Source organism: Taudactylus pleione, unplaced genomic scaffold, assembly GCF_031769625.1.
Source record: "Taudactylus pleione unplaced genomic scaffold, aTauple2 ptg000198l, whole genome shotgun sequence".
NCBI lineage: Eukaryota > Metazoa > Chordata > Amphibia > Anura > Myobatrachidae > Taudactylus > Taudactylus pleione.
The window spans coordinates 8,923,937-8,949,205 of record NW_028284600.1 but is presented as its reverse complement, the minus strand read 5'-3'; the positions used below and the strand labels follow the sequence as shown (position 1 = coordinate 8,949,205).

Genomic DNA, 25,269 nt, shown 5'->3' with positions numbered 1-25,269 from the left:
CATGAAAACACTGTTATGAGTCATGTAGGAGTTACAGCACCCAGTCTTTCCTAGTGGTCTCCCATCCAAGTACTGACTGGGCCCAACACTGCTTAGCTATGAAGATCAGACGAGATTAGGCATATCCAGTGTGGTAAGGCCATTGGTACAGTTGCTCATCAATTTAGAACCCAGCCTAAATGGTAGAGAACATGTCTCAAGGAAACAACATTGAAAATTGCTGAGGTCCAATGGTAGAAATTCAGTTTTTCTGAAACAGAAAAACATCTACAAAAATCAGTACAAAGAAAGTGTAATTGATTCCATGTAGTGTTACAGTATTCAGATTAAAGATCCTGGATGCTTCCAATTGCAATTGTTTCTTGTAGCAATGAACGATTCGGTTTTGACTTGGTAACGTTCAGATGTCTAAATACTAGGGGTGTGCACCGGCCACTTTTCGTGTTTTGTGTTTTGGTTTTGGATCTGGATCTTTCTTCGTGTTTTGGATCTGGATTGGTTTTGCCAAAACCACCCTTCCGTGTTTTGGGTTCTGGGTTTTGTGTTTTGGATCTGTATTTTTTTGAAAAACAGCATAAAAACAGCTAAAATCACAGAATTTGTAGGTTTTTCTGCTCCTATGCTACTATTAACCTCAATAACCTTAATTTCCACTCATTTCCAGTCTATTCTGAATACCTCACACCTCACAATAGTGTTTTTATGTCCAAAAGGTTGCACCGAGGTAGCTGGATGACTATGCTAAGCGACACGAGTGGGCGGCACAAACACGTGACCCATCTAGGCGTGAAACTGCAGTGGCAGACAGAATGGCATTGAAAAACTAGGCCCCAAACTGTACATAATGCAAAGAAAAAAAAAGAGGTGCAAGATGGAATTGTCCTTGGGCCCTCCCACCCACCCTTATGTTGTATAAACAGGACATGCACACTTTAACAAACCAATCATTTCAGCGCCAGGGTCTGCCACACAACTGTGGCTGAAATGATTGGTTCGTTTGGGCCCCCACAAAACAAGCTGGCAATTAATCTGTCCCTGCACAAACTGGCTCTACGGAGGCAAGAAGTCGTCCTCATCCTCCTCATCCACAGATTCCTCACCCTCTTCAGTGTTATGTACATCCTCATCCTCACAGAGTATTAATTCGTCCCTGCTGGAACCACAGGTCCCTCTGTACGTTCTGGATGCTGGTCTCCCTGGAAGAGTTGATCATTCATTTTATGAACATCATCTTCTCCACATTTTGTGGAAGCAACCTCCTACGCCTTTCGCTAACAAGGTTCCCGGGTGCACTAAACACTCTTTCGGAGTACACACTGGAGGGGGGGCAACTCAGGTAAAATAGAGCCAGTTTGTACAGGGACCTCCAAATTGCTTCTTTTTCCTGCCAGTACAGGTACGGACTGTCTGACATGCCTACTTGGATGCTGTCACCGATGTAATCCTTTAACAGACAGACGCACGCTTGTCGCTGCTGCTTTAAGGATGCAGGTGCGGCTACAGCCCACACAATTCACATAGACAGATAAAAGAAGAATATTTTTATTGTTTGTGTAGCACACTTTGAGGGTGTCACCACCCTTTAACAGACAGACGCACGCTTGTCGCTGCTGCTTTAAGGATGCAGGTGCGGCTACAGCCCACACATTTCACAAAGACCGAAAAAAAAAGAACAATATTTTAATTGTTTGTGTAGCACACTTTGAGGGTGTCACCGCCCTTTAACAGACAGACGCACGCTTGTCGCTGCTGCTTTGAGGATGCAAGTGCGGCTACATCGCACACAAGTCACAAACACATAAAAAAAATAGTTTTTTATTTTTTGGAGCACTTTGAGAGTTACACCACCCTTTAACAGACAGACGCACGCTTGTCGCTGCTGCTTTAAGGATGCAGGTGCGGCTACAGCCCACACAATTCACATAGACAGATAAAAGAAGAAGAATATTTTTATTGTTTGTGTAGCACACTTTGAGGGTGTAACCACCCTTTAACAGACAGACGCACGCTTGTCGCTGCTGCTTTGAGGATGCAGGTGGAATCTAGACGGGATTTGGAACCGAGGACACACTACCTCCATCAATTGTCTAAATCCCACTGCACTAATGTCGGATACCGGACGCACGTCTAACACCAACATAGCAGTCAAGGCCTCAGTTATACGTTTTGCTTCAGGATGACTGCTGTCGTACTTCATCCTCATCGCTAGGGACTGTTGGAGGGTCAATTGTTTAGTAAAAGTAGTGATGTTCCTACTTCCTCTCTGGGATGATGAACAACTCCCAGCAGCAGCAACAGCACTAGTAGGAAGTGGTTCTTGATCTTTCCCTATTTTATTTTTATCAGAGAAAGTTTGGTCCTCCATTTATGTTATATTGATATATATACGTGCGGCTAAAGCGCACACAAACACAGAAAATATTTTTTTATTTTTGCTGGAGAGTAGTGCACTTTGTGGGTTACACCACCCTTTAAGAAATGAGCCAGCCGGCTCTTTACTTATGGGACACAGGCGCACGCTTGGCGCTGCTCCTTTGTTGATGCACGTGCAGCCACAGTGCACACAAGTCACAAACACAGAAAATATATATTTTTTTGGTTTGGAGTGTACTTTGGGGGTTACAGAACCCTTTAACGGTCAAGCCAGCCGGCCCTTTACTTATGACACAGGCGCACGCTTGGCACTACTTTGTTGATGCACGTGCGGCTACTGCGCACACAATTCACAAACACAGAAAATAATTTTTTTTTTGGTTTGGACTGGAGTGTACTTTCGGGGGTTACAGCACCCTTTAACGGTCAAGCCAGCCGGCCCTTTACTTATGACACAGGCGCACACTTGGCACTACTTTGTTGATGCACGTGCGGCTACTGCGCACACAATTCACAAACACAGAAAATAATTTTTTTTCGCTTTGGACTGGAGTGTACTTTGGGGGTTACAGCACCCTTTAACGGTCAAGCCAGCCGCCCTTTACTTATGACACAGGCGCACGCTTGGCACTACTTTGTTGATGCACGTGCGGCTACTGCGCACACAATTCACAAACACAGAAAATAATTTTTTTTTTGGTTTGGACTGGAGTGTACTTTCGGGGGTTACAGCACCCTTTAACGGTCAAGCCAGCCGGCCCTTTACTTATGACACAGGCGCACACTTGGCACTACTTTGTTGATGCACGTGCGGCTACTGCGCACACAATTCACAAACACAGAAAATAATTTTTTTTCGCTTTGGACTGGAGTGTACTTTCGGGGGTTACAGCACCCTTTAACGGTCAAGCCAGCTGGCCCTTTACTTATGACACAGGCGCACGCTTGGCACTACTTTGTTGATGCACATGCGGCTACTGCGCACACAATTCACAAACACAGAAAATAATTTTTTTTTTGGTTTGGACTGGAGTGTACTTTGGGGGTTACAGCACCCTTTAACGGTCAAGCCAGCCGGCCCTTTACTTATGACACAGGCGCACGCTTGGCACTACTTTGTTGATGCACGTGCGGCTACTGCGCACACAATTCACAAACACAGAAAATAAATTTTTTTTTGGTTTGGACTGGAGTGTACTTTCGGGGGTTACAGCACCCTTAACGGTCAAGCCAGCCAGCCCTTTACTTATGACACAGGCGCACGCTTGGCACTACTTTGTTGATGCACGTGCGGCTACTGCGCACACAATTCACAAACACAGAAAATAATTTTTTTTTGGTTTGGACTGGAGTGTACTTTCGGGGGTTACAGCACCCTTTAACGGTCAAGCCAGCCAGCCCTTTACTTATGACACAGGCGCACGCTTGGCACTACTTTGTTGATGCACGTGCGGCTACTGCGCACACAATTCACAAACACAGAAAATATATTATTTTTTTAGCACTTGGGGGGAGCACCCCTGATGGACAGAGCACCCCCTGGACAACACTACAGCACCTCTTTAGGACTGGGACACTGCACAGGACTTTGGAGTGGACACAGCCCCTATGGAGAACTGACTGCACAACACAGTCCAGCCAGCCCCTATGGACTTTGAAGTAGTGGACACAGCCCCTATTAACAACAGCAGCACAGCACAACACAGCCAGCCCCTATGGACTTTGAAGTAGTGGACAACAGCAGCACTACACTACACTACACAGCCCTAACTCCCACCCTCCCTCTTCACTGTCCACAGCCGAGTGAGAAAATGGCGCCGACGTGGGTACCTTATATAGGATCCAAAACCCGCGAGACTCGGAAGGCGGGAAGATGACGTTTTGCCTCGATTTCAGATCCGAGTCAGGCGGGAAAAGTCGAGCCTGACTCGGATCGGACTCGGATCGGGGGGGCTCGGGGGGGTTCGGATTTCAGAAATCCGAACCCACTCACCCCTACTAAATACTGAATCTTATTGGTATCGAGTCTCACGTGTTTTGGATAGCCAATGAGATAAATCCAAACTTGCACTAATTTGGCGAAAAGAACCAAGTAAAACCGAACCCACACATCTCTAGTATTTTGTCCTGATCATCTCCTCTCCTTTCACTGGGACATGGTCGATGATCTTGTATGCCAATGATGCAAGGGAATGTCTGTGTTCTTTGAAATGGCGAGCCACCGGTTGGTCGATATCTTTTCAATGAGTGCCAATCTGATAGCCGATCGGTGCTGCGCCATCCTTTTTTTTAAAAAAGACATGGAAACACTATGTAAACAAGGCTGCATGGACGCCTTATCATGTACACCACAAATTTTCTGTTGCAACTCAATATATGCTTGATAGGAAAACGTTGTCCAGAATCTAGATGGACAATATAATTCCAGCTTCCATATATCTGCATGTTGCGCAATGGGTGCACTTGTAGCAACCAGGTTTTCTAGACAGAAAATGGGACTCCGATTCAGGAGAAATTCTAGAAACGTCATTATGGACCAGCCAATCTTTCAAATTTCTGCCTCTCTTGTAACCCATCATGACTTTAGTATCTTTTAAAGCTTTGATGTTGCTGTTTGTATTGAAATAACATCATGTTGGATAAATTTTGTGAACACGAGTTCAGATCTAGTCATACAGAGAACTTTGAATCTCTCATGTTCCAGATCTTTCCATAAGTAGCCCCTCTCATAGAATTTGTTCATCAGTACGTCAATTTCTGCTTCTGCTAAACTGTCATCTGAACCTGATTGTTATGATCACCTGAATATCTCCATGTAAGACCACTAGAGTCGCGCTGGCGAGGTCTTCTGCCAATAACAGCCCCCTGTTGTTCCCTTACAGCTAGGTACGCTCACCGGCACTTAGATTGCCAGCTGAACTTAAATTCGGAACAGTAGAGGGTTACACGGAAATTCAGGGGATCGCTAGGTGTTAGGCGGCTGGTGGTGAATTCAGGAGAACTAGCAGGTCACGACTTTGGTGGCTGTTCAGGGATGATAGCAGAGATGAGACCTTGATGACAGAAGTGTGACCTTGATGGCAGGCTGCGGCCTTGGAGACTTTGAGGTAACAAGGCCACAGGCAGATGCAGCTGATCAAAGTGGTGTGAGCGGCTAGGCTGACAGTTGCAGGACTGAGAGCAGAAGTCGCCACTCAGAGGTGGTAATTGCAGGTGCAGTGAGGCCAAGGGCAGAAGCCGCTGCTCAAAGTTGTTAGAGCGGCTATGCTGTGAGTAGTTGACCGCTGTCGGAAGATGCTGCTCAATGTGGAAAACACAGGTGTAGTGAGGCCACAGAAGGAAAGCTCTTGAGGGTACTAGCAGCGAGACTGTGAGCGGTTAGGTGGTCAGCAGGTGTCACAGTAAGTACAAGATAAAAGTCCATGAGGAGAGACTCCAAGGAGACTCGAACGGGAATCTGAGATAAACATGCATGGAGTAAACTATAACCGACAAGACGGAGCAGGTCCGGCAGGCTTATAAAATATAATCCACCAATCAGCGTGCAAGAATTAACAGATGGCCAGCAGCTGTAGCACTGCACGTCTATCCGGCAGTCCCAGCAGTACTTGCGGCTGCCCAGTGTCTTGGTCTCACAGCAACCGCAGGCACCGTCTCAGTTCGGCGTCCAAGTTGCCTGGTGACCGGGGACACTGTCAGATCCTGCAGCCGGATGACGCGGCATATCGGAAGGCCTGTGACAACCGGATCCTGTGAAGATAACAAGCCACGATGGCTTGTGCCATTAAGATAGCTGTCGATTATTCATTTATTCAAGACCTTGGAGTGCCGCCGTTATTCTCATTTTTGTTTTCAATGGATCAGATTTGTACCCTGTATACTTTCAGGGTGCTCAAAAAGAGACCTATCTAAAGATACCTGTGGCATGGAGCATTATATGTTCTGTGGACCCTCTGATATTTATCTGCCACTAATAACACCAGCTGCACAATCTCAGCAGTGTTACCAGTGACTAACTTGTAATGTCATGTTGTCATATTAATTTATTTATTTTTACTTTAGTTTGTTTTTAATAATCTCTATGTTCGCAGAGGAGAAAACAATCAAAACAATCAAAGACCAGCACAAACCAACAATGAAAATCCCAACGCTACTAATAACATACCAAGGAACCAGGTAAAACTTATACACGTTAGTAGACATGTTTTAATTTTGTTGTTGTTGTATTCACATTATTTGAGTACAATTGGATGCCTTTTTTTGGCCCTAAAAATCTCCTTATCTAACCCACAGTGAAACTAGTGTGACTTAAAAACACTAACAAGGGTAATATGTGTTATTTCATGTGAGGACCTTTTTCTGTGATGACTTGAGACTAATTAAAATTCGAAATTCATTATCCAAAAGGGATGCTGGATATTATATGTGGAGACATTTAAGTCTCCTTTAAAATTTCATTAAACTGCGTTTCTTTTCATGAATAATTGTAAACACTGTTTTGAACTGTAATGATTTGATTATGGTATGGTAGGTTTTCTTTGTTTCTTCTTTAATCAGTATGAAAATTCATAAAACTTAAAATGGAATTCCCACCTGTATCCTTAATTCTAAAAAAGATTCATTATCAACTCTAAATAGTCTTATTATCTACAGTAAAAAAAAAAAATATTTTATTAGCATTGAACATCAACAAATTATATGTAATCCAAATAACAAACCATTTTATCAATATAACAATAAAAAAACAAAACAATGGAATAAAAGATTCATATAAACAAAATCCCTCAAAAATATGAATGAAAATATTTCCAGGAGACAAAGATACATTCAGACATATGGCTGGGGTGCAAAGTTTTTCGTAGAAATAATCTTTAAAAAAAATAATAACTAAGACAAAAATATCCACAAAGAATTACAAATTTCCAGGTGGTCTCTCCAACCTTCAGCAGGCCTTACTGCTAATAACGTATATGTTGAATGAATGAGTCAAATTGTCCCATTTGACCCTTTTCTTGTAACAAAATCAGCTGAACCCTTTTGCAGGAAAGACTGTATAACATTGGTCAGTGGAACAAAATCTCCTTTCAAAGACGTACTACTAAATTTGAAAACGTATTAATTATAATCCTTTAACCCTGTCATAAATGGGAATAGTCCCAAAGTGATGCTTCAATCAGGTGGTCCTAAACTATCATTGTAATTTAATATCCATATCGAAAAAAATGGGTACTACCTAGACACTTAAGTCTCTTAGAAAGAAAATCTCTTTATCAGTGAGTGATTATGCTATGCTAATACATTGACCTTGTTTTATGAGGCCTTTTCTTGCCTCTGCTCCTGACCCTCATTCATTTTGAGTGCGACAGAGGGGATTCCATGGATGCGAAGTAACCAGTTAACCATTACTCTCCAAGAGTTGGGTATGATATCCTGGCTGTCGGGATGCCGCTGTTCAGAATACCAACAGCGGCATCCCGACAGCCAGGATCCCATAGAACCTAACAGTGAGCACTTTTCTATCCCCTACCCTAACCCACACTCCTCAGTGCCTAAACCTAACCTCCCAACCTAGTGCCTAAACCTAACCTTCCCCTCCTCGTACCCTAATTCTAACTGTCCCTCCCCGGTGCCTATCCCTAACCCTCCTCCTAGTGCCTAAACCTAACACCCCCTCCCCCAGCCTAAACCTAACCTCCCCACCTAGTGCCTAAACCTAACCTTCCCCTCCTCGTACCCTAATTCTAACTGTCCCTCCCCGGTGCCTATCCCTAACCCTCCTCCTAGTGCCTAACCCTGCTAGCTAACGCTACCCTCCCCTTGCACCCCGATACTTGCCTTCGGGATGCCGACGGTCGGGATTCCGGCGCCGGTACTAAGACCGTTGGCATCCCGCACGCCGGGATGCCGACTACATCCCCTCTCCAATTAGTCCTACTAAACTGGTCTTATCATCTGGCTGTCTCTTCCAGGTGTATCACTGGGGAGCGGTTCTGCTTTTGCTGAAGGGTGACATTATCACTTGTCATGACAAGCCCATATGTGGACGTACTATACCGCTAGTAATTGGGTCTCCTCAGAACCCTGGTCTATGGCAGATAAGCTTGCAACAGTGTTTCATGCATCTGTTTGCAGTTAATGTCGAATGAAATGGCTCATATTAACCCCCAAAAAATTACTTTCCTCTGGGTGGGCTGCAACCAGTGCTAAAGAGTTTTATGTAGAAAGTATGTTCATCATCCTTTGTAAGGGGAATTGGTATGAGATGAAGGCGCTTGGGATCCCGGCTTTTAGAATCCCGAAAGGATTAACATACTGACACTTGTGAAAATATGCTAATAGTTTCAGAGTTTACCCGACCATTGGGACGCCCACCACTGCCTTCTCATCTGCGTCCGACGTTGCTCACCTGCGTAAATATTGGTAACATCGACGCACATCGAGCAGCCATCTTGCCCTTGCGACAGGTCTGACCAGCCGCAAACAATGCAGCTCTCATGACACGTAGAGGGCTCTCATGCTGCGTATGTAATTGCAATGGCTCATTTATGCACGCCCATGTAACGGTAAGACACACCTGCGTCTTTCTGACCACCCCCGTTACCTCCCCCAAAAGCTGACTCCCTGCACTCACTTTGCGAATGGGTTCTCTGTGCATACGGAACCGCCAGATAATCGCAGTGCGTGCACAGTGCGGCTTATACGCATTCGCAATGTCAAACAATCGCTTGATCTGCATAAACTACGCCATTGAGTCCGTCATTAAAATCAGGCCCTAACTTGGGAGTTTTCTAATCCACTGGCCTTGACTGTGAAAGGCCAAGAATGATATTTTTGCGATATTATTTACTTATTTATTGTATATTACTTTTTACGCATACATTGAATGTGTAATCACACAAATCTGGTCTTCTTGGATTCAGGACAGTCATGTTATTTAATGACATTATGTTTTAGCAATACCCTAGGTTATAGTCATGTCTAACAGAGCGAGTATACTGTGCATGACAAATGAGTGCAGATATGATTTTGGCGCCATTGACGGAGCCACTTTACCTCCCCGCATCATGTCATTTAGCCTGTTTTTTTTTAAGAGGTTATACTTATTCTGGCCTGCATTGGCACTGCTAGACTATACACATTGCTCATCTATCCTCAATACGCCATGCAACGCAATACGCCTGGCATGAGGGAGCCGCCAGATACCTTGCAACCCTGCTAGCATTGGGTGCTTTATTTGGGGGGGAGGGGGGGGGGAATATTGGGGGACAAAATTCAAAATAGCGAAATCGATCCAGGGGGGGTTCTCAAGTATGCGACAGGTGTTTTCTAGCATGCGGCTGGTGCATTTTCGAAGAATTTTTAAAAATCACTTTAGAGACTTACCCCAAATTTGATGGAAGTAGCTTTTTAAAAAAAAATAAATAAATAAAGCTAAGTGCTATTCTTCATCACTTCTGCACGGGCGCATTTATGCACCTGCCACGGCTATTTAAAAACCCCGACCACCTTCAGCAGGCAAAATCGGGGATACCCATAGTGATCCCCCATGTCAGACCATCTTTAGGGGGGTGCCAGGATGATTTCCGAAAATTCCCAGGACTTTGATACTTACCTTTCCGCTGGGTCCCGTTTTTGCTGGATCCTAACTGAATACTGGGATAAGCGTGCATGCGCCCGATACTTTATCCCAGTAAAAAACGGCGATGATGGCGAAAAGTCCGACCTCAGACTTTTCGCCTCTAATTGAATATGGCCCTAAGTCGCGATGCGTAAAAGATGTACAAATGTCACATAACAAATTAATCAGCAGTCTCCTGTGCATCCTAGTTACATCGCATTGTGACTTAGGGCCTCATTCAGACCCGCTCGGGAGCGCATTGCGCTCACAAGCGGGTTGATAGTGGGCCAATGTGCACACGCGGCATGCGCAAGCCCCGTAGCGAGTGAGAAATCACTCGCTCCGGGGCTCGCAACGAAACGGGACGGCTGTTGATTGACAGCTCGCATCCGTTTTGTAGGCGGGGAGGGGGGGTGGCTGTACAAACGGAGGCGTTCCCGAAGGAACGCCTGCCATTTGTGGGCGGCCCTACTGACATCACTCATGATGTCAGTAGTGGACTTCCGGCTCTATTAGAGCTGGAAGTCCACTTGGCATTGCGAGTGCTGAGACTCTACCACAAGGGTCTCCTCGCAATGCCGATGGTCGCGATAATCGCGACCATCACCAGGCCGCTCACACAAGCTGTGGGTGGTCACCCACAGCTGTGCGAGCGGCCTGGAGGCCGGAACTTAAAAAAAAAGGAATGCCCTGATTCAAAGCGAGCGCACACAAATAGCGTGTGCCTCTGAATCAGGCCCTTAGACACATTTTTGGCAATAAAAGACGCAAAAAAGACACCCAGCGTTAGCAGGGTCCTACGGGTCCAGCCGTGCCAAGAGGGACTGTTTGGGGCGACTGCAGCAAAGATGAGGGAGGACACATCTGTGTAGCACATATATTGATTTTAGTTACATCATTGGTTCCTTTTAGCCACAGTATTTAACCATTTAAATTTTCAGCAGGTCCACTTTATTATGTCATTGTAACTGGTATGTGAATGGTTCTTACATTGGTCACACTGTATAAACACTACTTGTTACATTGATAACGTAGGGTGTACAGCGATTGCAAAAGAAACACCATCCAAGTTGAAACATTGCAAATTTCTTCACATTATTTGTTCGCTATTTTAATTTCTTTTTTAATATGGCAATTCTAAAAAGTTTTCCTTTTTATTTTTATAGGACAGGAACTTTTCTGATGTCTTTACCATATCCCATCATTTTCCACACAGGTTTGTGCTTTTTACGTATACCATTTGTGCTTTTACTGATGAATTGGAACAAGTATTGTTAGAGTAAGGATCTGAGAACTTAATGGTGCATACACACGGTCAGATTTTTATTCAGATCTGAACGATAACGATTTTAAAAATCGTTCATATCTGAAGGAAAATCTGACATATCTGATATGTTTGTGAGATGAACGATGCGCGTTCCCACTTGTCAAATAACGATATCTGACATCTGATGTGTTTGCAGTCAGATTTGGACGATTCCATTCATTTTAATGCAGTCAAAAATCACTCAAATCGTTCAGATCGCTCATCTGACACATCTGAAAAATATGACCGTGTGTCTGGACCATAAGCAATTACTTGGTTATAGCTCTTCATTTTAAGCTTATAATTAAAATATAGAAGTGTAACATAACTGCTCACTAGGAATGTACAGGAGAGTCACACATTTAGGAGAATTCCTGATGTCCTGATTCTGTCCACTTCTCTAGGGAATATAGTGATGCCATGATTACGTGGATTGCATCACCATGTCCCCTACGCTGTTAGATGTTGTCACAACACTCACTCCAGAATTGTGGGGTTCCTTTAGCAATGCTGGCAGAGCATTTGCAGTGTAATAGTCCCCTGTAACACAGGTCCGGTCGGCTGGGACCAAAGGCAATGCAAAGACACCAATGGAGGCAGAATGAAGACAGGCTCCCGCTGGGCTGCAAATAGTGGAGGGTGAATCAGCCAGTCCCTGACTGGTTTTGCTGTGTACAATAACAGCTGATTCACCCTCCACTATTTGCAGTCCAGCAGGGAGCCTGTCTACACTGCAAAAGCTCTGCCAGCGTTGCTAAAGGAACCCCACAATTTTGGACACTGGATCTGGCAATTATACACTTTAAGCTGGATACAATCCTCTATCTAACACTAGGAGACTGTTCTAATTATGAAGTCACTTATGATCTTATGCTCCCATTAAGCTCCATTGCTTGGGACTGAATGTTTATTTACATGGATTGGGTGATTTTTACCTTTACCATCATTGTGCTACGACTATTTTTTTACTATTTCTTTTATGCATCTACGTGTCAGGATGCGGCCTGGGATCGGCCGCTACTCACCACTGCGCCGGCATCCTTGAGCTTAGGTGTACAGTAGCCGGTGGTGGAGGTGAGTGGTGGGCTGAGTATTCTCCCCATGGTCTGCTAGGGCTTCCGTGTGTGCGTCTTGGTTCCCGTGGTGGCGGGCATGGGCGCAGCCATGTTGGTCCATATCACCTGACTAGTCTCTCCCACCTGCGGTCACTCAGCTGATCTTCTGATCCAATGACCAACTACCTAAGGGTATTTAGTCCAACTCCAGGAACAGGAAGCGGCTGTTCAACTTCGCTTTTCCAGTTCTTTTCTACCAGTGTTATATCCTGGTGTCTGGATTTGCTCCTAGCTTTAGATTATTTATTTCCAGTGACTCCTTCCAGTGCTTCTCAGGATCAGACTCCTCCAGTGATTTCTTCAGTACTTGTCTCTGTGCTGAAACTCCAGCACTAATCAGCGTCTAGTTCTCCTGTGTATATGTCAGCACCTGTCTCTGTGCTGAAATTCAGTTTAACACCTTCTGCACCAGTTGTGTCTGGATCACCAGCATGTGTACTCACCACAGTATCTGTGTACTGATTCCAAGTGTCATTCTCCTGTGTCTGCGCCTGCATCTGAATCACCAGCGTGTTTACTCAGTACAGCATTCATTTACTGACTCCTTGTGCCGCTCTTCTATACACTCCTGTGTCCGGATCATCAGAGATACTCTCTAGTGCAAGCCCTTGCTGGGATCTTCAGTGTCTCACGTTTCAAGTTTCCTTCATTGTAGTCCAGTGTACGAACTCACAGTATTCTTTGCATTCATTATCCTGCGTATTTATTCCTGCTATTCTCCTAGTCTCTTCGTCGCTCTCAGGTACCTGACCAGAGGATCGCGACCTGCTCACTTGGTGCGGTCCCAACAGGAGGGGTCACTGGTGAAGACCACCCAGTGGGTTAGACTTCGCACCTCTGGTCAGGTTGAGCCAACACCTGGGTTTGACCTAGAGAGGACATCATTATTTGACACCCCATCAATTGCCACCTAGCCACCCTAACCCCCCGGCACCCAGTCCTCCAACTGAGGAATTATGTGTTTTACTATTATGACTATTTGTTTATGAATCTATAAGATTAAGTTTTTCACTTGATTGTGGTTTATGTATATGGTTATTACTGTAGAGTGCTGTTTTTACCTACTTTGTTTTTCCTATTTCTATGTGAGGATTGACTCCCCTCTTATTTTTAACAGCTGCTCACTATATTATTGGATATATACACCCCATGGTAGCGCCACCTGGGTAATTATTTGATTACCTTCATCTCCTTTAAAGTAAATATTTATGGTCAGTTAAGATCATCACAGGGAATTTTGCTCCTTCTAACAAGTGTCGCCACTTCTGTAGAGCAAGTTTAATTGAGAACAGCATAGATCTTTTTTGGGAATCAAAAACTTACAAGAAAAGAAGCCACAGGAGTACCATTTCCCTGCTGCGTACATTTGTGAGAGAAAAGCCCAGCTTGAACTGTAGAGGCATACGCTTCTAAAGCTCTGTACACACGGAGCGATCAGACAACGATCAGATATAGTTGTCTGATCGTCCTGCATGTGCTGGATGTTCCATATCGAACATCCAGCACATGCACCAACCCCCAAACAACTATAATGACCTGCGACCAGGCTAACCTGGTCGATATCTACCAGGTTGGCCTGCATGCACGGGCGATGGTCGATATCGACCATCCGTGCATCAACCGTCGTTTGGGGGTTGGAAGGGCCCAAAAACAGAACAATATGATCGATATCGTTCTTATCATCCCATTATATTTGACCGTGCGTACGCACATTAATAAGAAGGGCATATAGAGAGTTGGTACCATTAGAATAGGGGCTGAAGTAAAGAGCTGTTTTAGGTGAGGGAACGCGTTCTCAGTTTCAGGAGGCTAAACCTTGGTATTTTGTGATTACCTGGTAAGTGCTGTAATAGGAGCCATTACAAATTACTAATCCCTGATAAACTGACTGTAAAAATTGCAGAACCCCAAAAATCGTTGAACTGCATTTAAACCTGTAGGATGAGGCCAATTGCCAATAGCGGCGAGCTTCACAAGATCCATTCAAAGACTGGAACCAGAAATGATGTATCTCAGAAATGCAATCTCCTCTTACTCAAAGATGCATTTCTCCAATTTGCAATATAGCTGGCTTGTCCGAATATAGGTCAAAACTTCACTCACGTGTGCGGTGGAATGTCAAATATTTAGAGAAAATCAGAATGTCTAAGTAGACCACAACGTGTTTATACAGGAGATCCTGGAATATGCTGTTCATATATTTTTGAAAGACTGCTGGTGCATTACTCAATCCGGATGGCATGAACAAATATTCGTAATGCTCATCACGGGTGTTAAATGCTGTCTTCCACTCATCATCGGATCTAATTCTTATAAAGTTGCAGAACCTGCATAGATCAACTTGGAAAAAACTATGTCCCCCTTAATTCTTTAAAAGAGCTCAGAGATCAAAATTAGGTGATACCGATCCTTCACTATAATGGCATTTAATCCGCCATAATCAATGCAGGGCCTGAGACCCCCATTTTTCTTTTTGAGGAAAATGAGTCCAGCTCCTGCAGTTGACTTAGATTCTCTGATGAAGCCCTGTTTGATATTTTCTATATTCAGTTACCACTCTTAGGAAGTGACAAGGGGAAAACCTGTCCTTGAGGAGGCATTTTACCAAGTAATAAATCAATGGAGAAATCCCATTCTTGGTGGGCAGGAAGGGTCTCAACAGCTTTTTTGCTGAACACATCACTAAAGGATTGGTAAGAAAGAGGCAAGAAGTCAATTTGACTGATGGTGGCACTTTGATTAATCTGATGTGAAGGAATTATTGATTGCAAGCACTTCTTATGGCAGCAAGGTTCCCAAGACTGGAGGGTTTACTCCAAACAAGGGAGGGAGCATAAGCGTAGCCATGGAAGGCCCAAAATTATTTGGTTTACAGCCACTGGAAGTACAAAGAAGGATAATAGCTCCCTATGGAGAGCACCAACCTGCAAGGTCAAACACTGGATCTGATGATGAGCAGTAGTTTTACTTCCATCTACTCTAATAATACGAAAGAGACTGCAAATGCAGAGTAGGAATTCCAACTTCTTTAATGGTCTTGGCTGTGATAAAGTTCCATTTGCTCTGGAATCGAAAAAGACCGTAAGTGACTCTGAAGTCTTGTACAGCAGGAAAGAGGCTTCAACTGAACAATGTGATGCATTGAACTGAGGGCCCAATTCAGACCTGCTCTCTAGGCTGTGTTCGCATGTAGCCTGCCAATGTTTGCAATGTGCGCATGTGTATAAGAAGCAGTGCACGTGCGCAAACTAGTCCATGCGATCGGGAAGCATTCGCACACTGTACATAGACGCCTCGCTAGAATGAGTGACAGGACGAGCCGTTTGTGGGTGGTGACAGGGGTTGGTCGATAGAAACGGGGGTGTGGTGGTGCAAACGCAGACATGTCTGTGCGTCTTAACGTCACATGACTGAATTTACACCCTGAAGCACTCGCAGTACTTGCGGTAGGGCATGGTCAGCCACAAGTGCTGTGTATGGGTCCGATGATACCGATTGTTGAATACACTTCCTGGAGATGACTAGTATTACCAAGGGAAAGTGGGCGTCTTAAGACAGGCTGGTGGGTGTCTAAATACACACCGTGATCGCACGTCAAGACATAGTGGGTGTGCTAATGTCTTGCCGTGCGATCGCGGGATTTTTCATACTTTGGCAGCTGACGGCTGCGTGCGAACCCATCTAGTGAGCGGGTCTGAATCGGGCCCTGTGCCTAATATGACCATCTCTTGATCAGTTAAGCTTTTTAATTTTCCAAACACTTGGGACAATTAATGAGAAAGTGTCCAGGCTCCCCACAATACGGGCAGAGCTTGTTACTGAACCTCCTTTCTCGCTTCTCAGGAAAGTGTCATGACTTCCCAATTTGCATGGGCTTGTTAGGGGATACAAGAGGAACTGTGAACTGGCGAGCTAATGTGTAGTTTGCACAACAGGACTGTTTCCTTTTTTGAGCTCTCTCCCTATTGTAAAGGTCAACTTTGATGCAGGGAGATATTAAATCATTTAAGGATGAAGGCAGCTCCCTGGATACTAATTTGTCCTTGACTTGTTCAGATAGTCCCTGCCAGAAGGTGGCGACAAGGACTTCATTATTTCATTGAAGCTTGGAAGGTAGAGTCCTTAACTGTACGGAATATTGCCCCACGGATTGGGTCCCCTTATCTGGCGCAAAGTGGTGGAGGCTACAGACTTTACCCATCCAGGTTCTTTAAGACTTTCTTAAAGGCTATCAGGAAGTTTGCACTATTGTGCACCAGGGGATTATTACTTCCGCCGAGAAATTGGCAGCTTGAATTTCAAATTACATTGGTTCAAAAAACCCTGATGATTTTCGGTGTCCCTATAAAACTTTGGGTTATTAGCTATCCGCAGATGAGACATGGATCCCGCATCTTGAACCAGAGCTGCAGGAGGTGGCACGGATCTGCAAGTACTGCATTATCTGGGCCTGGTAATTCTTTAGTCTCTCCAATCTGTTACGCATGTGTTCGAGGAGTTCCTTCTTAGGAGAGGGATTACCAGGAGTTCCTTATTTGGGGAGGGACTACCATGCGGCATCCATGTTTCTTGGGCCAGAGTATACTCACAACTCTCGCTGAAGTAATATGCATGTTGACCAGGGACCCCCCACAAGAGATCTAGGTATCGCTGCGCCCGATGTGCAGGTCAAAGCCCTCTGACTGGGTTCCTAATATATGGAGCTGGTGGACACTGGAAGAACTGAAGGCAGTCAGTAAACTGGGCAGCGTGAGGTGTACTGAAGAGTGGTGGTCAGAAATGGGTCAGCAGAAGACCAGCATCTGCCCATGACAGCGCTGCAGCTGCCCATGGGAAACTAGCGCCGCTGGACCCGGTAAAGTGAAGCCTGGCTCTCGTGCTCTGTGACAGATGTAATGTTTGTTTATACTTTTCAGAACTTTAAAGATTTCTAAAGGCCCCTACACTCTAGACGATATCTTGAGCGTTTTGGCCGATTCAGATGCATCGGTACAACAAATCGTTCATATCGTCCAGTGTGTAGGCACGATGCTGATGCCGAAGCGCGCTCCCGCCGATTGTCCATCGCATCCTCAGATTTTTTGTACAAATGCAACATGGCCCCACTACCCCCTGCCGTCACTCAGTTGTTGCCGACATCAGTAAGTGTGTATGCTGGGTCCCGGTGCTCACGGGATCTTGCTGGGTACACATCATCTAATAATGTGTACCCAGTTAAGATTCTCTATCCATTTGCTAGGATGGCAATTATTCCTAGCATCATATGAAGTAGAGCGGTTTAACTTTCATTTCTGACTATAGGTACAAATATTTTCCTTACATTCCTTATACTCAGTCATTGTACACACAGGTTCTTAAAACCAGATAAACATGCATTAACTTTGATTGTCCGAAAAACAGAAAAAGTGAATGTACCTCTAAGCTAACACTTTCTTGCAAGAGTTTAATGTATTGCTCATAATAGCACCCTGCATATGTCACTACCTGTGCAGTTCCCCTTTCCTGCCTACGATATCGCTCTATGCTCTGGTGCTCCTAGCACATTCAGCTAATGCAACAACCTGCATAGATACAGACCCAGTGTGTGCTAGAAGCACCAGAGCAGAGAGCGACACCCCAGGCAGGATTAGAGGAACTGCACGGGTTGTGACAGGTGGAGGGTGCTAGAATGAACACCATTAATTTCAACATGACCTGCAATGCTCAGTGGCACTGATGCTTAGAAAAAATATATATATGGAGTTCTATGAGAAAGTACAGAGCACACTATAAGCTCTGAGAACAAGCTTGTAACAATCTGAAAAATAACGTCTGATTACAATGTAGATAACTTTTTGTAATTGTCACAGGTTTAACAAAGCTTGTGTGTATCCTTATGGCATAGTCTGTACAGAGATCTTTTTTCATTTTTCTAAACTGATACATCATTAATTGTCATTTTACTTTCCATTTTCATAACAATTTCTTTGTGTTCATACAACAGACCACCAGTGCCGGGGACAAGACCACCAGTGCCTGGGACAAGACCACAGCCACCACTCCGCCCTCCTCCTCCTCCCCGATTACCTACAACTCCACAATACAACTGATAGCCTAACGCCTGACAACCGCTCAAACTGAACTATGTGCCTCAGAATCACGTACAGTACGTTATTCACGTCCGTGATAATTGTCAGCAAAGAAACTGACATTGATACTTTTGCCAAAGTGCCAACAGAACCAATAACACTTCCCAGAATCCTCTTGACAATGGTGTTAGTATCTATGCATTATGTGTACAGGATATTGTCAGTTGCTGATCAAAATAAATAGGATCTTCAATAAGAACAAATACATATATACATACACACATATATATATATATATATATATATATATACATATATATTTTTTTTTTACAAAACCATAATGAAGGAAACACAGTGAAGCAAAGTGTTTTACTGATTATGTGAAATTAATATTATTTTGACATGCACTTTAATGTTTACATTTTTAATCGATTGTATTTTCTTGATATGCTTTAATAATTGTTAGCATAAGCTTGTGAAATATCTCTTTGCCTCGCAGTTTGTGACTGTATTACATTTCTCCAGAATGTTCTCTAAGAAAACAGTAACTAAAATTGTTAAAATTAAATCATGCCTTGTCCCTGGCAATTAGCGCTCGCTCGTCTTGAAAATAGGGGTGGCTATTCAAATGAACCGTTCGCTGTTTGCGGTCTGTTCACGCCTCTAGGTCTGAACGAGCGTACAAAACTTGCGGTCGTTTTTTGGGAAACTACGCCCCCTGGCCGCTCGCATCCTACGTCATGTCCGCTATTTATTAGATTAATCGAGTACATCGACCAGGGTATGAACTGCTCGCTATTCTTGTGGTTGCTTTTTGCTACCACAATTTTGCGAGCAGTTCTGGCTTAAAAAAAACCCAGTGACGTGGTCAATGACGCTGCTGTTTTAAATATGCACACCCATAAAACGCCCGTTTTGACCTTTAAGCACGCCTGCGATCGGATCTCCACTCCCCGTTTTCAAGCACCTTCCCCTGTTACCACCCACATACGCCTCCTCCTGTCACTCAAATTAGCAGGCATTCGCTATTTTGCGAGCACATGAATTTCGGCCGCACTGACTGGTTCGCGCATGCGTATAACGATCCGTACGCATGCGCAGTTGGGCAAACATCGCTCGGAGCGAACAAGCTGCCGCTTACGAGTGGCTCTGAATCAGGCCCTTAATCAGCTGCACTCATTTCAGTATTGGTTAAGACTGCAAATAGCTGCCTCCAGTGTGCATAAGGGATGGCTCCTTTTTAAACACAAATAAAAAGGGATTGTGATCTCAGGAAGCTTGTTTCTGTAGTATATGTAGAGAAGTGTAACGAAAAGAGAACACACCAGCATTATTATTTGTTATATGGTAGTTGTACACAGCGCTGTACAAAAGATAAAATAGAAACCAATAAAGTACACAGCATAAATACAATTCAGAACAGTGGACATTGTAAAGCATATATACAAGTATTGCAATAAAACCACACACAACAAGTGACAAATACAGGGGATGGGTAATGCAACTCACTGTAGCTAAAATTGGCAACAGTTGGAGAGTGAACTGGGAACGGGACAATGTTGGTAGGAGGAGGGAGTGTGGAAGGAGTTAAAAGGAGGATTGGCAGGCATTAGTGAAAAGGTCTGTCTTTAGGCACCTTTAAAACTAGGGAGTGAAGAAAGACAGACTTGGCTAGGGCAAGCGTTCCCTAGGAAGGGGGGGCATGGGGAAAGTAACCAGATTAGAGGAGAGGAGGCAGTCGGAGGAGTGGGAGGGCAGGAGAGAGTGTGGACAGAGTTGAGGTTGGAGATGTCAGTTGAAGATGAGTGTTATAAATTCTTTTAAGTGTGAGAAGTTTGAACTGGATACTGAGGCCAAGAGGTAGCCAGGCTAGGTGACTGCAGAGGAGAGGAGGCAGATGACCTGTGGTGAGAGAAAAAAAAACACAGAAGATGATCAGCAGCATTAGAAATTTTTGGAGAGGGGAGGGGTGGCATAGAGTGAGGTCAGAAAGGAGAAGGTTGCAGTAGTCAAATTGGGAGATGATAAGTGCATAGATAAGGGTTTTAGTAGCATCAGGGGCAGGGCCGGTGCAAGGTTTTACGGCGCCCTAGGCAAAGGTTCACTATGCCGCCCCTGCTTTCCCCAATCCCTTCATCCACCCGCTCAAATACAGTACATATCTACTGCAGCTCCCGCTATTGCAAGTCAGACTGCATCTGCGAAAAAATTTGTTTGCAGGCTCAAAAACCGTAAATTGTAGCCAAATTGCAAAGCCAATGCAAAGGTAGAAAAATAGATAAGGGATGGATCGATAAATAGATAAGGGATAGATAGATATAAGGATAGATAGATAGATATGCGATAGATAGATAGATAGATAGGGGAAGGACAGAGGACCTCATTCAGAGTCGGTCGTAAGCGGCCACTCAGTCGTACGCATCCGATGTTTCCAAACCACGCGCGCGTACGGTTAGTTGTGCGCATGTGTGTATGAGACCTTGCAATCCAAAATGCTGTCGATCGTACGGCTTACGAGCAGGAAGTGGCTTCCGAGAGTTGATTGACATGAAAGGCTGTTTGTGGGTGTTGACGGGGGTGGTGGTCTAAAAACGCAGGCGTTCCTCACCGTTTTCAGGGTGTTTTAGGGGCGTACATAAATTTCCTGCTACGACCAACATAGAAGGCCGTGAGTAGTAAAACGTCACTCTGCGAGTTAGAGGCCTGGCTGATCGTACAGCTTGAGGTTGGGTATGTGCTCTCTCAAGCCCCAGAGTACAATCGATACTATCGAATGTGACTGATGTTATGTTTGATGTTTCTATTTTGTGCCACACAATGCAAGCAGCTAATAATAGTTTGTTGTTGCTAATAACACTGCTAATTGGCTTGTAATTGATTCTGTTGCCTTTGCATTAGAGAATAATAAGAATAAATATCTTTTATGGGGATGGCTTATTCTATGCGTTTTTTTGTTAATTTTTTATGTAATTTGTACACAACACAAGCGGCCGCAACCATCAGAAGAAAATTAACATACAGCGACTGACGATTGATTCGATCGATAGCTGCTATCACTCGCTAGCTAGAGGAGGTGCATTGTTCACGTATGGGCGTCACTTTGGTTGCGACCGACCGGCCGTGCGCTTGCTTCCTTTTTCAGTTTTGCGGTCGTTAGGCGTGCGACCGCTTACGACCGACTCTGAATGAGGTCCAGAATGCAAAGAATAGGAGGAGTAGCAATGTATGTCAAGGAAAGCATAAATACTAAGTTAATACATAGTATTGAAGAAAAAAACGAGTCCCTTTGGGTGACTATAGAAACAGGGGAGAAAGTGATTCTTCATATTGGGGTGATCTACAGACCACCAGGTCAGGAAGAGGAACTGGACAATAAACTATTGCAGAATATCACTAAAATGGCATTAAAAGGAGGAGAGGTTATAATCATGGGAGATTTTAATCTACCCGATATAAACTGGGAGGTGTCTGTGGCAAGTTCCACTAGAAGTAGGGACATCCTGAATTCATTGCACGGAGCCTCTCTCCAGCAATTGGTGAGGGAGCCCACTCGGAAAGACGCAATATTAGACTTAATACTTACAAATGGAGACAGAATATCTGATGTAAAAGTGGGTGAACACCTGGGATCTAGTGATCATCAAGCAGTATGGTTCAGAATAAAGACAGATACTGACTCACCCCATACAAAAACAAAGGTGTTAGATTTTAGGAAGGCTGATTTTGCAGGGATGGGAAGACGTGTAAGCGAATCTTTGGCAGTGGAGGAACTTGAAAGGAGTGCAGGAGAGGAGGGAAAATATAAAAGCGCAATAAAGGCAACAGACCTTTGTATCAAAAGGGTTAGGAAAGCCACAAGGAAAAGGAAGCCAGTGTGGTTTGGGAAAGAGGTAGCAAGTATTGTGAATGCAAAGAAGATGGCCTTTAGGAAATACAGGTTGAGTCTCCCATATCCAAATATTCCGAAATACGGAATAATTTTGGCATGACAGAGAAAATGAAACCTTTGATTTTTGATGGTTCAATGTACACAAACTTTGTCTAAGGCACAAATTATTAAAAATATTGTATAAAATGACCTGCAGGCTGTGTATATAAGGTGTATATAACACAGAAATGCATTCTGTGTGTATATTTGGGTCCCATTCCCGAGATATTTCATTATGATATGCAAATATTCCAAAATACGGAATATTCCGTTATCCAAAATACCCCTGGTCCCAAGCATTTTGGATATGGGAGACTCAAGCTGTACAAGCAGACGCAAAATAATGAAGACAAAGAGATGTATCTTGTAAAACAGAAGGAGGCTAAGAAAGTAATCAGATGTGCAAAGGCAAAAGCTGAGGAGAAAATGGCACAGTCAGTGGGTAAAGGGGGCAAAACTATTTTTAAGTATATAAGTGAAAGAAGAAAAACAAAAGGTGGAATAAAAAGACTAAAGACAGAAAGACAGAGTCTTGTTGAGGGAGACAATGTAATAGCTGATCATCTTAATAATTATTTTTGTTCAGTATTCACTACTGAGAGAGAGGGCAAGGGGCCACATTTAAGTCGCAGGTGTAATCAGAAAAATGAGGTAGGAACAAGCACATTTACAGAGGAGAAGATCCTAACAGAACACTCAAAACTGAAAGTGGATACATCAATGGGGCCTGATAGGATACATCCAAGGGTACTAAATGAGCTTAAAGGGGTGCTGGTTACACCATTAACAGAATTATTCAACCAGTCACTAGATACTGGAGTAATTCCAGAGGACTGGAAAGGAGCAAACGTTGTCCCACTGCACAAAAGTGGAAGCAAGGAAGAGGCAAACAACTACCGACCAGTGAGCCTTACATCAGTAATAGGGAAATTGATGGAAACACTCTTAAAAGAAAGTCGTAGATTATCTCAAATCCAGCAATTTGCAGGATCCCAAACAGCATGGATTTACTGGGAGGAGATCATGTCAAGCAAATCTTATTGACTTTTGTGACTGGGTGACTAAGGAAATAGATAAAGGGGGGGGCCATAGATATAGCTTATCTAGACTTTCTTAAGGCTTTTGACACTGTTCCACATCGCAGACTGTTAAATAAACTGGAAAGCATGGGCTTGGATACAAAGATTGTTGAATGGATAAGATCATGGCTGCAGGATAGGAAACAGGGAGTTGTAGTAAACGGAGTGCAGTCTCAAGAGGGAAATGTTACCAGTGGAGAACCTCAGGGATCTGTTCTTGGACCAGTGATTTTTAATATCTTTATTTGTGATATTGCAAATGGTATTGAATGGAAACTATGCAGATGATATAAAGGTATGCAACAGGGTAGACACACCAGGAGGGGTAAAACAAATGATTGATGATCTGGGTAGACTAGAGGAATGGTCAAAAACGTGGCTACTACAGTTTAATGCCAAAAAATGCAAGATCATGCACTTGGGTCTCAAAAATCCAAAGGCTAAATATAGTATTAATGGCACTATACTGGAAACTACTGAAGTGGAAAGGGATCTAAGAGTCACTATTTCAGGTGACTTAAAGGCAAGAAAACACTGTAACAAAGCAATGAGGAAGGCAAGTCAGATGCTTGGTTGCATAGGGAGAGGAATCAGAAGCAGAAAGAAAGAAGTGATAATACGTCCTCATCTCGATTACTGTGTTCAGTTCTGGAGGCCATATCTCCAGAAGGATATTAATAAATTAGAGACTGTACAAAGAAGGGCAACTAAATTGGTCTACACCACAAAATGTACCAGGAAAGACTAAAAGATCTTAATATGTATAGTTTAGAGCAGAGAAGGGAAAGGGGGGACATGATAGAAACGTTCAAATATATAAAGGGTTTTAACAAAGTGAAGGAAGGAGACATTCTTCAAAGAAAGAGAAGTATTAGAATAAGAGGGCATGTTCTAAAACTGGAGGGTGGTAGGTTCAGGGGAAATTTGAGGAAAAATTACTTCACAGAAAGGGTAGTGGACAAGTGGAATAGCCTCTCATCAGAGGTGGTAGAGGCTAACACAGTAGAGCAATTTAAACATGCATGGGATAGACATAAGGATATCCTTCAGAAGAAGTAAGGATCAATAAGGGTTGAGGTAACAATATGTTTAAAAATGGGGCAGACTAGATGGGCCAAGTGGTTCTTATCTGCCATCAAATGCTATGTTTCTAAGGATAGATAGACTTTTGTGTTTATGGCAACTTGTTGTTTTAAAAGGTAAATGTAAATGGTTTCTAAAAAATGGCCTGTGGGTTCGGAATGTGGCCCTGATTCAGAGCCGGACTTTCTGAATCAGGGCGTTTTTTTTTTTTTTGGAGCGGCCTCCTGGCACCTCGCATAGCTGTGGGTGACCACTCACAGTTATTGCAAGTGGCCAGGATGATGGTCGCGATGGTCAAGACCATCGGGCTTGCGAGCGGGTCTGAATCAGGCCCTGTGTTCTAATAATGTGTGTGTTACTAGGCCTCACTATTGTCCCAGCATTATGCAGTCAATGCATTTAGCTACTGAGCTGCTATATAATGTGCCCTTGATGGAATGGGTAGTATTACTGAAATTAGTGAGGCTTCATGTTACTAGTCACAGCCCATGCAGTCAGAGTTTGCTTTTAAAAAGTAATCTGTACAATCAGACACAGGAGTATAGATCAAACAAATGCCTCTATATTAACTGATTTGATGAATTATTAATCTTACACATTATGGCCCTCATTCAGAGGCACTCGCAAGAAGCGAGCGCTCGTTTTGAATGAGGGCGGCCGCTTGTAATTTTAATTGCGGCCTCCTGGTCACTATCTAAG

At 43.8% G+C, this 25,269-nt stretch overlaps 1 protein-coding gene across 1 annotated transcript in view; it reads left to right on the top strand.

Annotated features, from left to right (window-relative positions):
- LOC148518843 (disintegrin and metalloproteinase domain-containing protein 9-like) overlaps positions 1 to 21,401 on the top strand; it is a 92,962-nt gene extending 71,561 nt beyond the window's left edge. Inside the window, exons 20-22 of the mRNA XM_088476897.1 lie at positions 6,465 to 6,549; positions 11,158 to 11,207; positions 18,396 to 21,401. Coding sequence (XP_088333023.1) covers positions 6,465 to 6,549; positions 11,158 to 11,207; positions 18,396 to 18,501 — 241 coding nt within the window. The 3' untranslated portion in view covers positions 18,502 to 21,401. The remainder of the gene's footprint in view (positions 1 to 6,464; positions 6,550 to 11,157; positions 11,208 to 18,395) is intronic.
- The last annotated feature ends 3,868 nt before the right edge of the window (positions 21,402 to 25,269 follow it).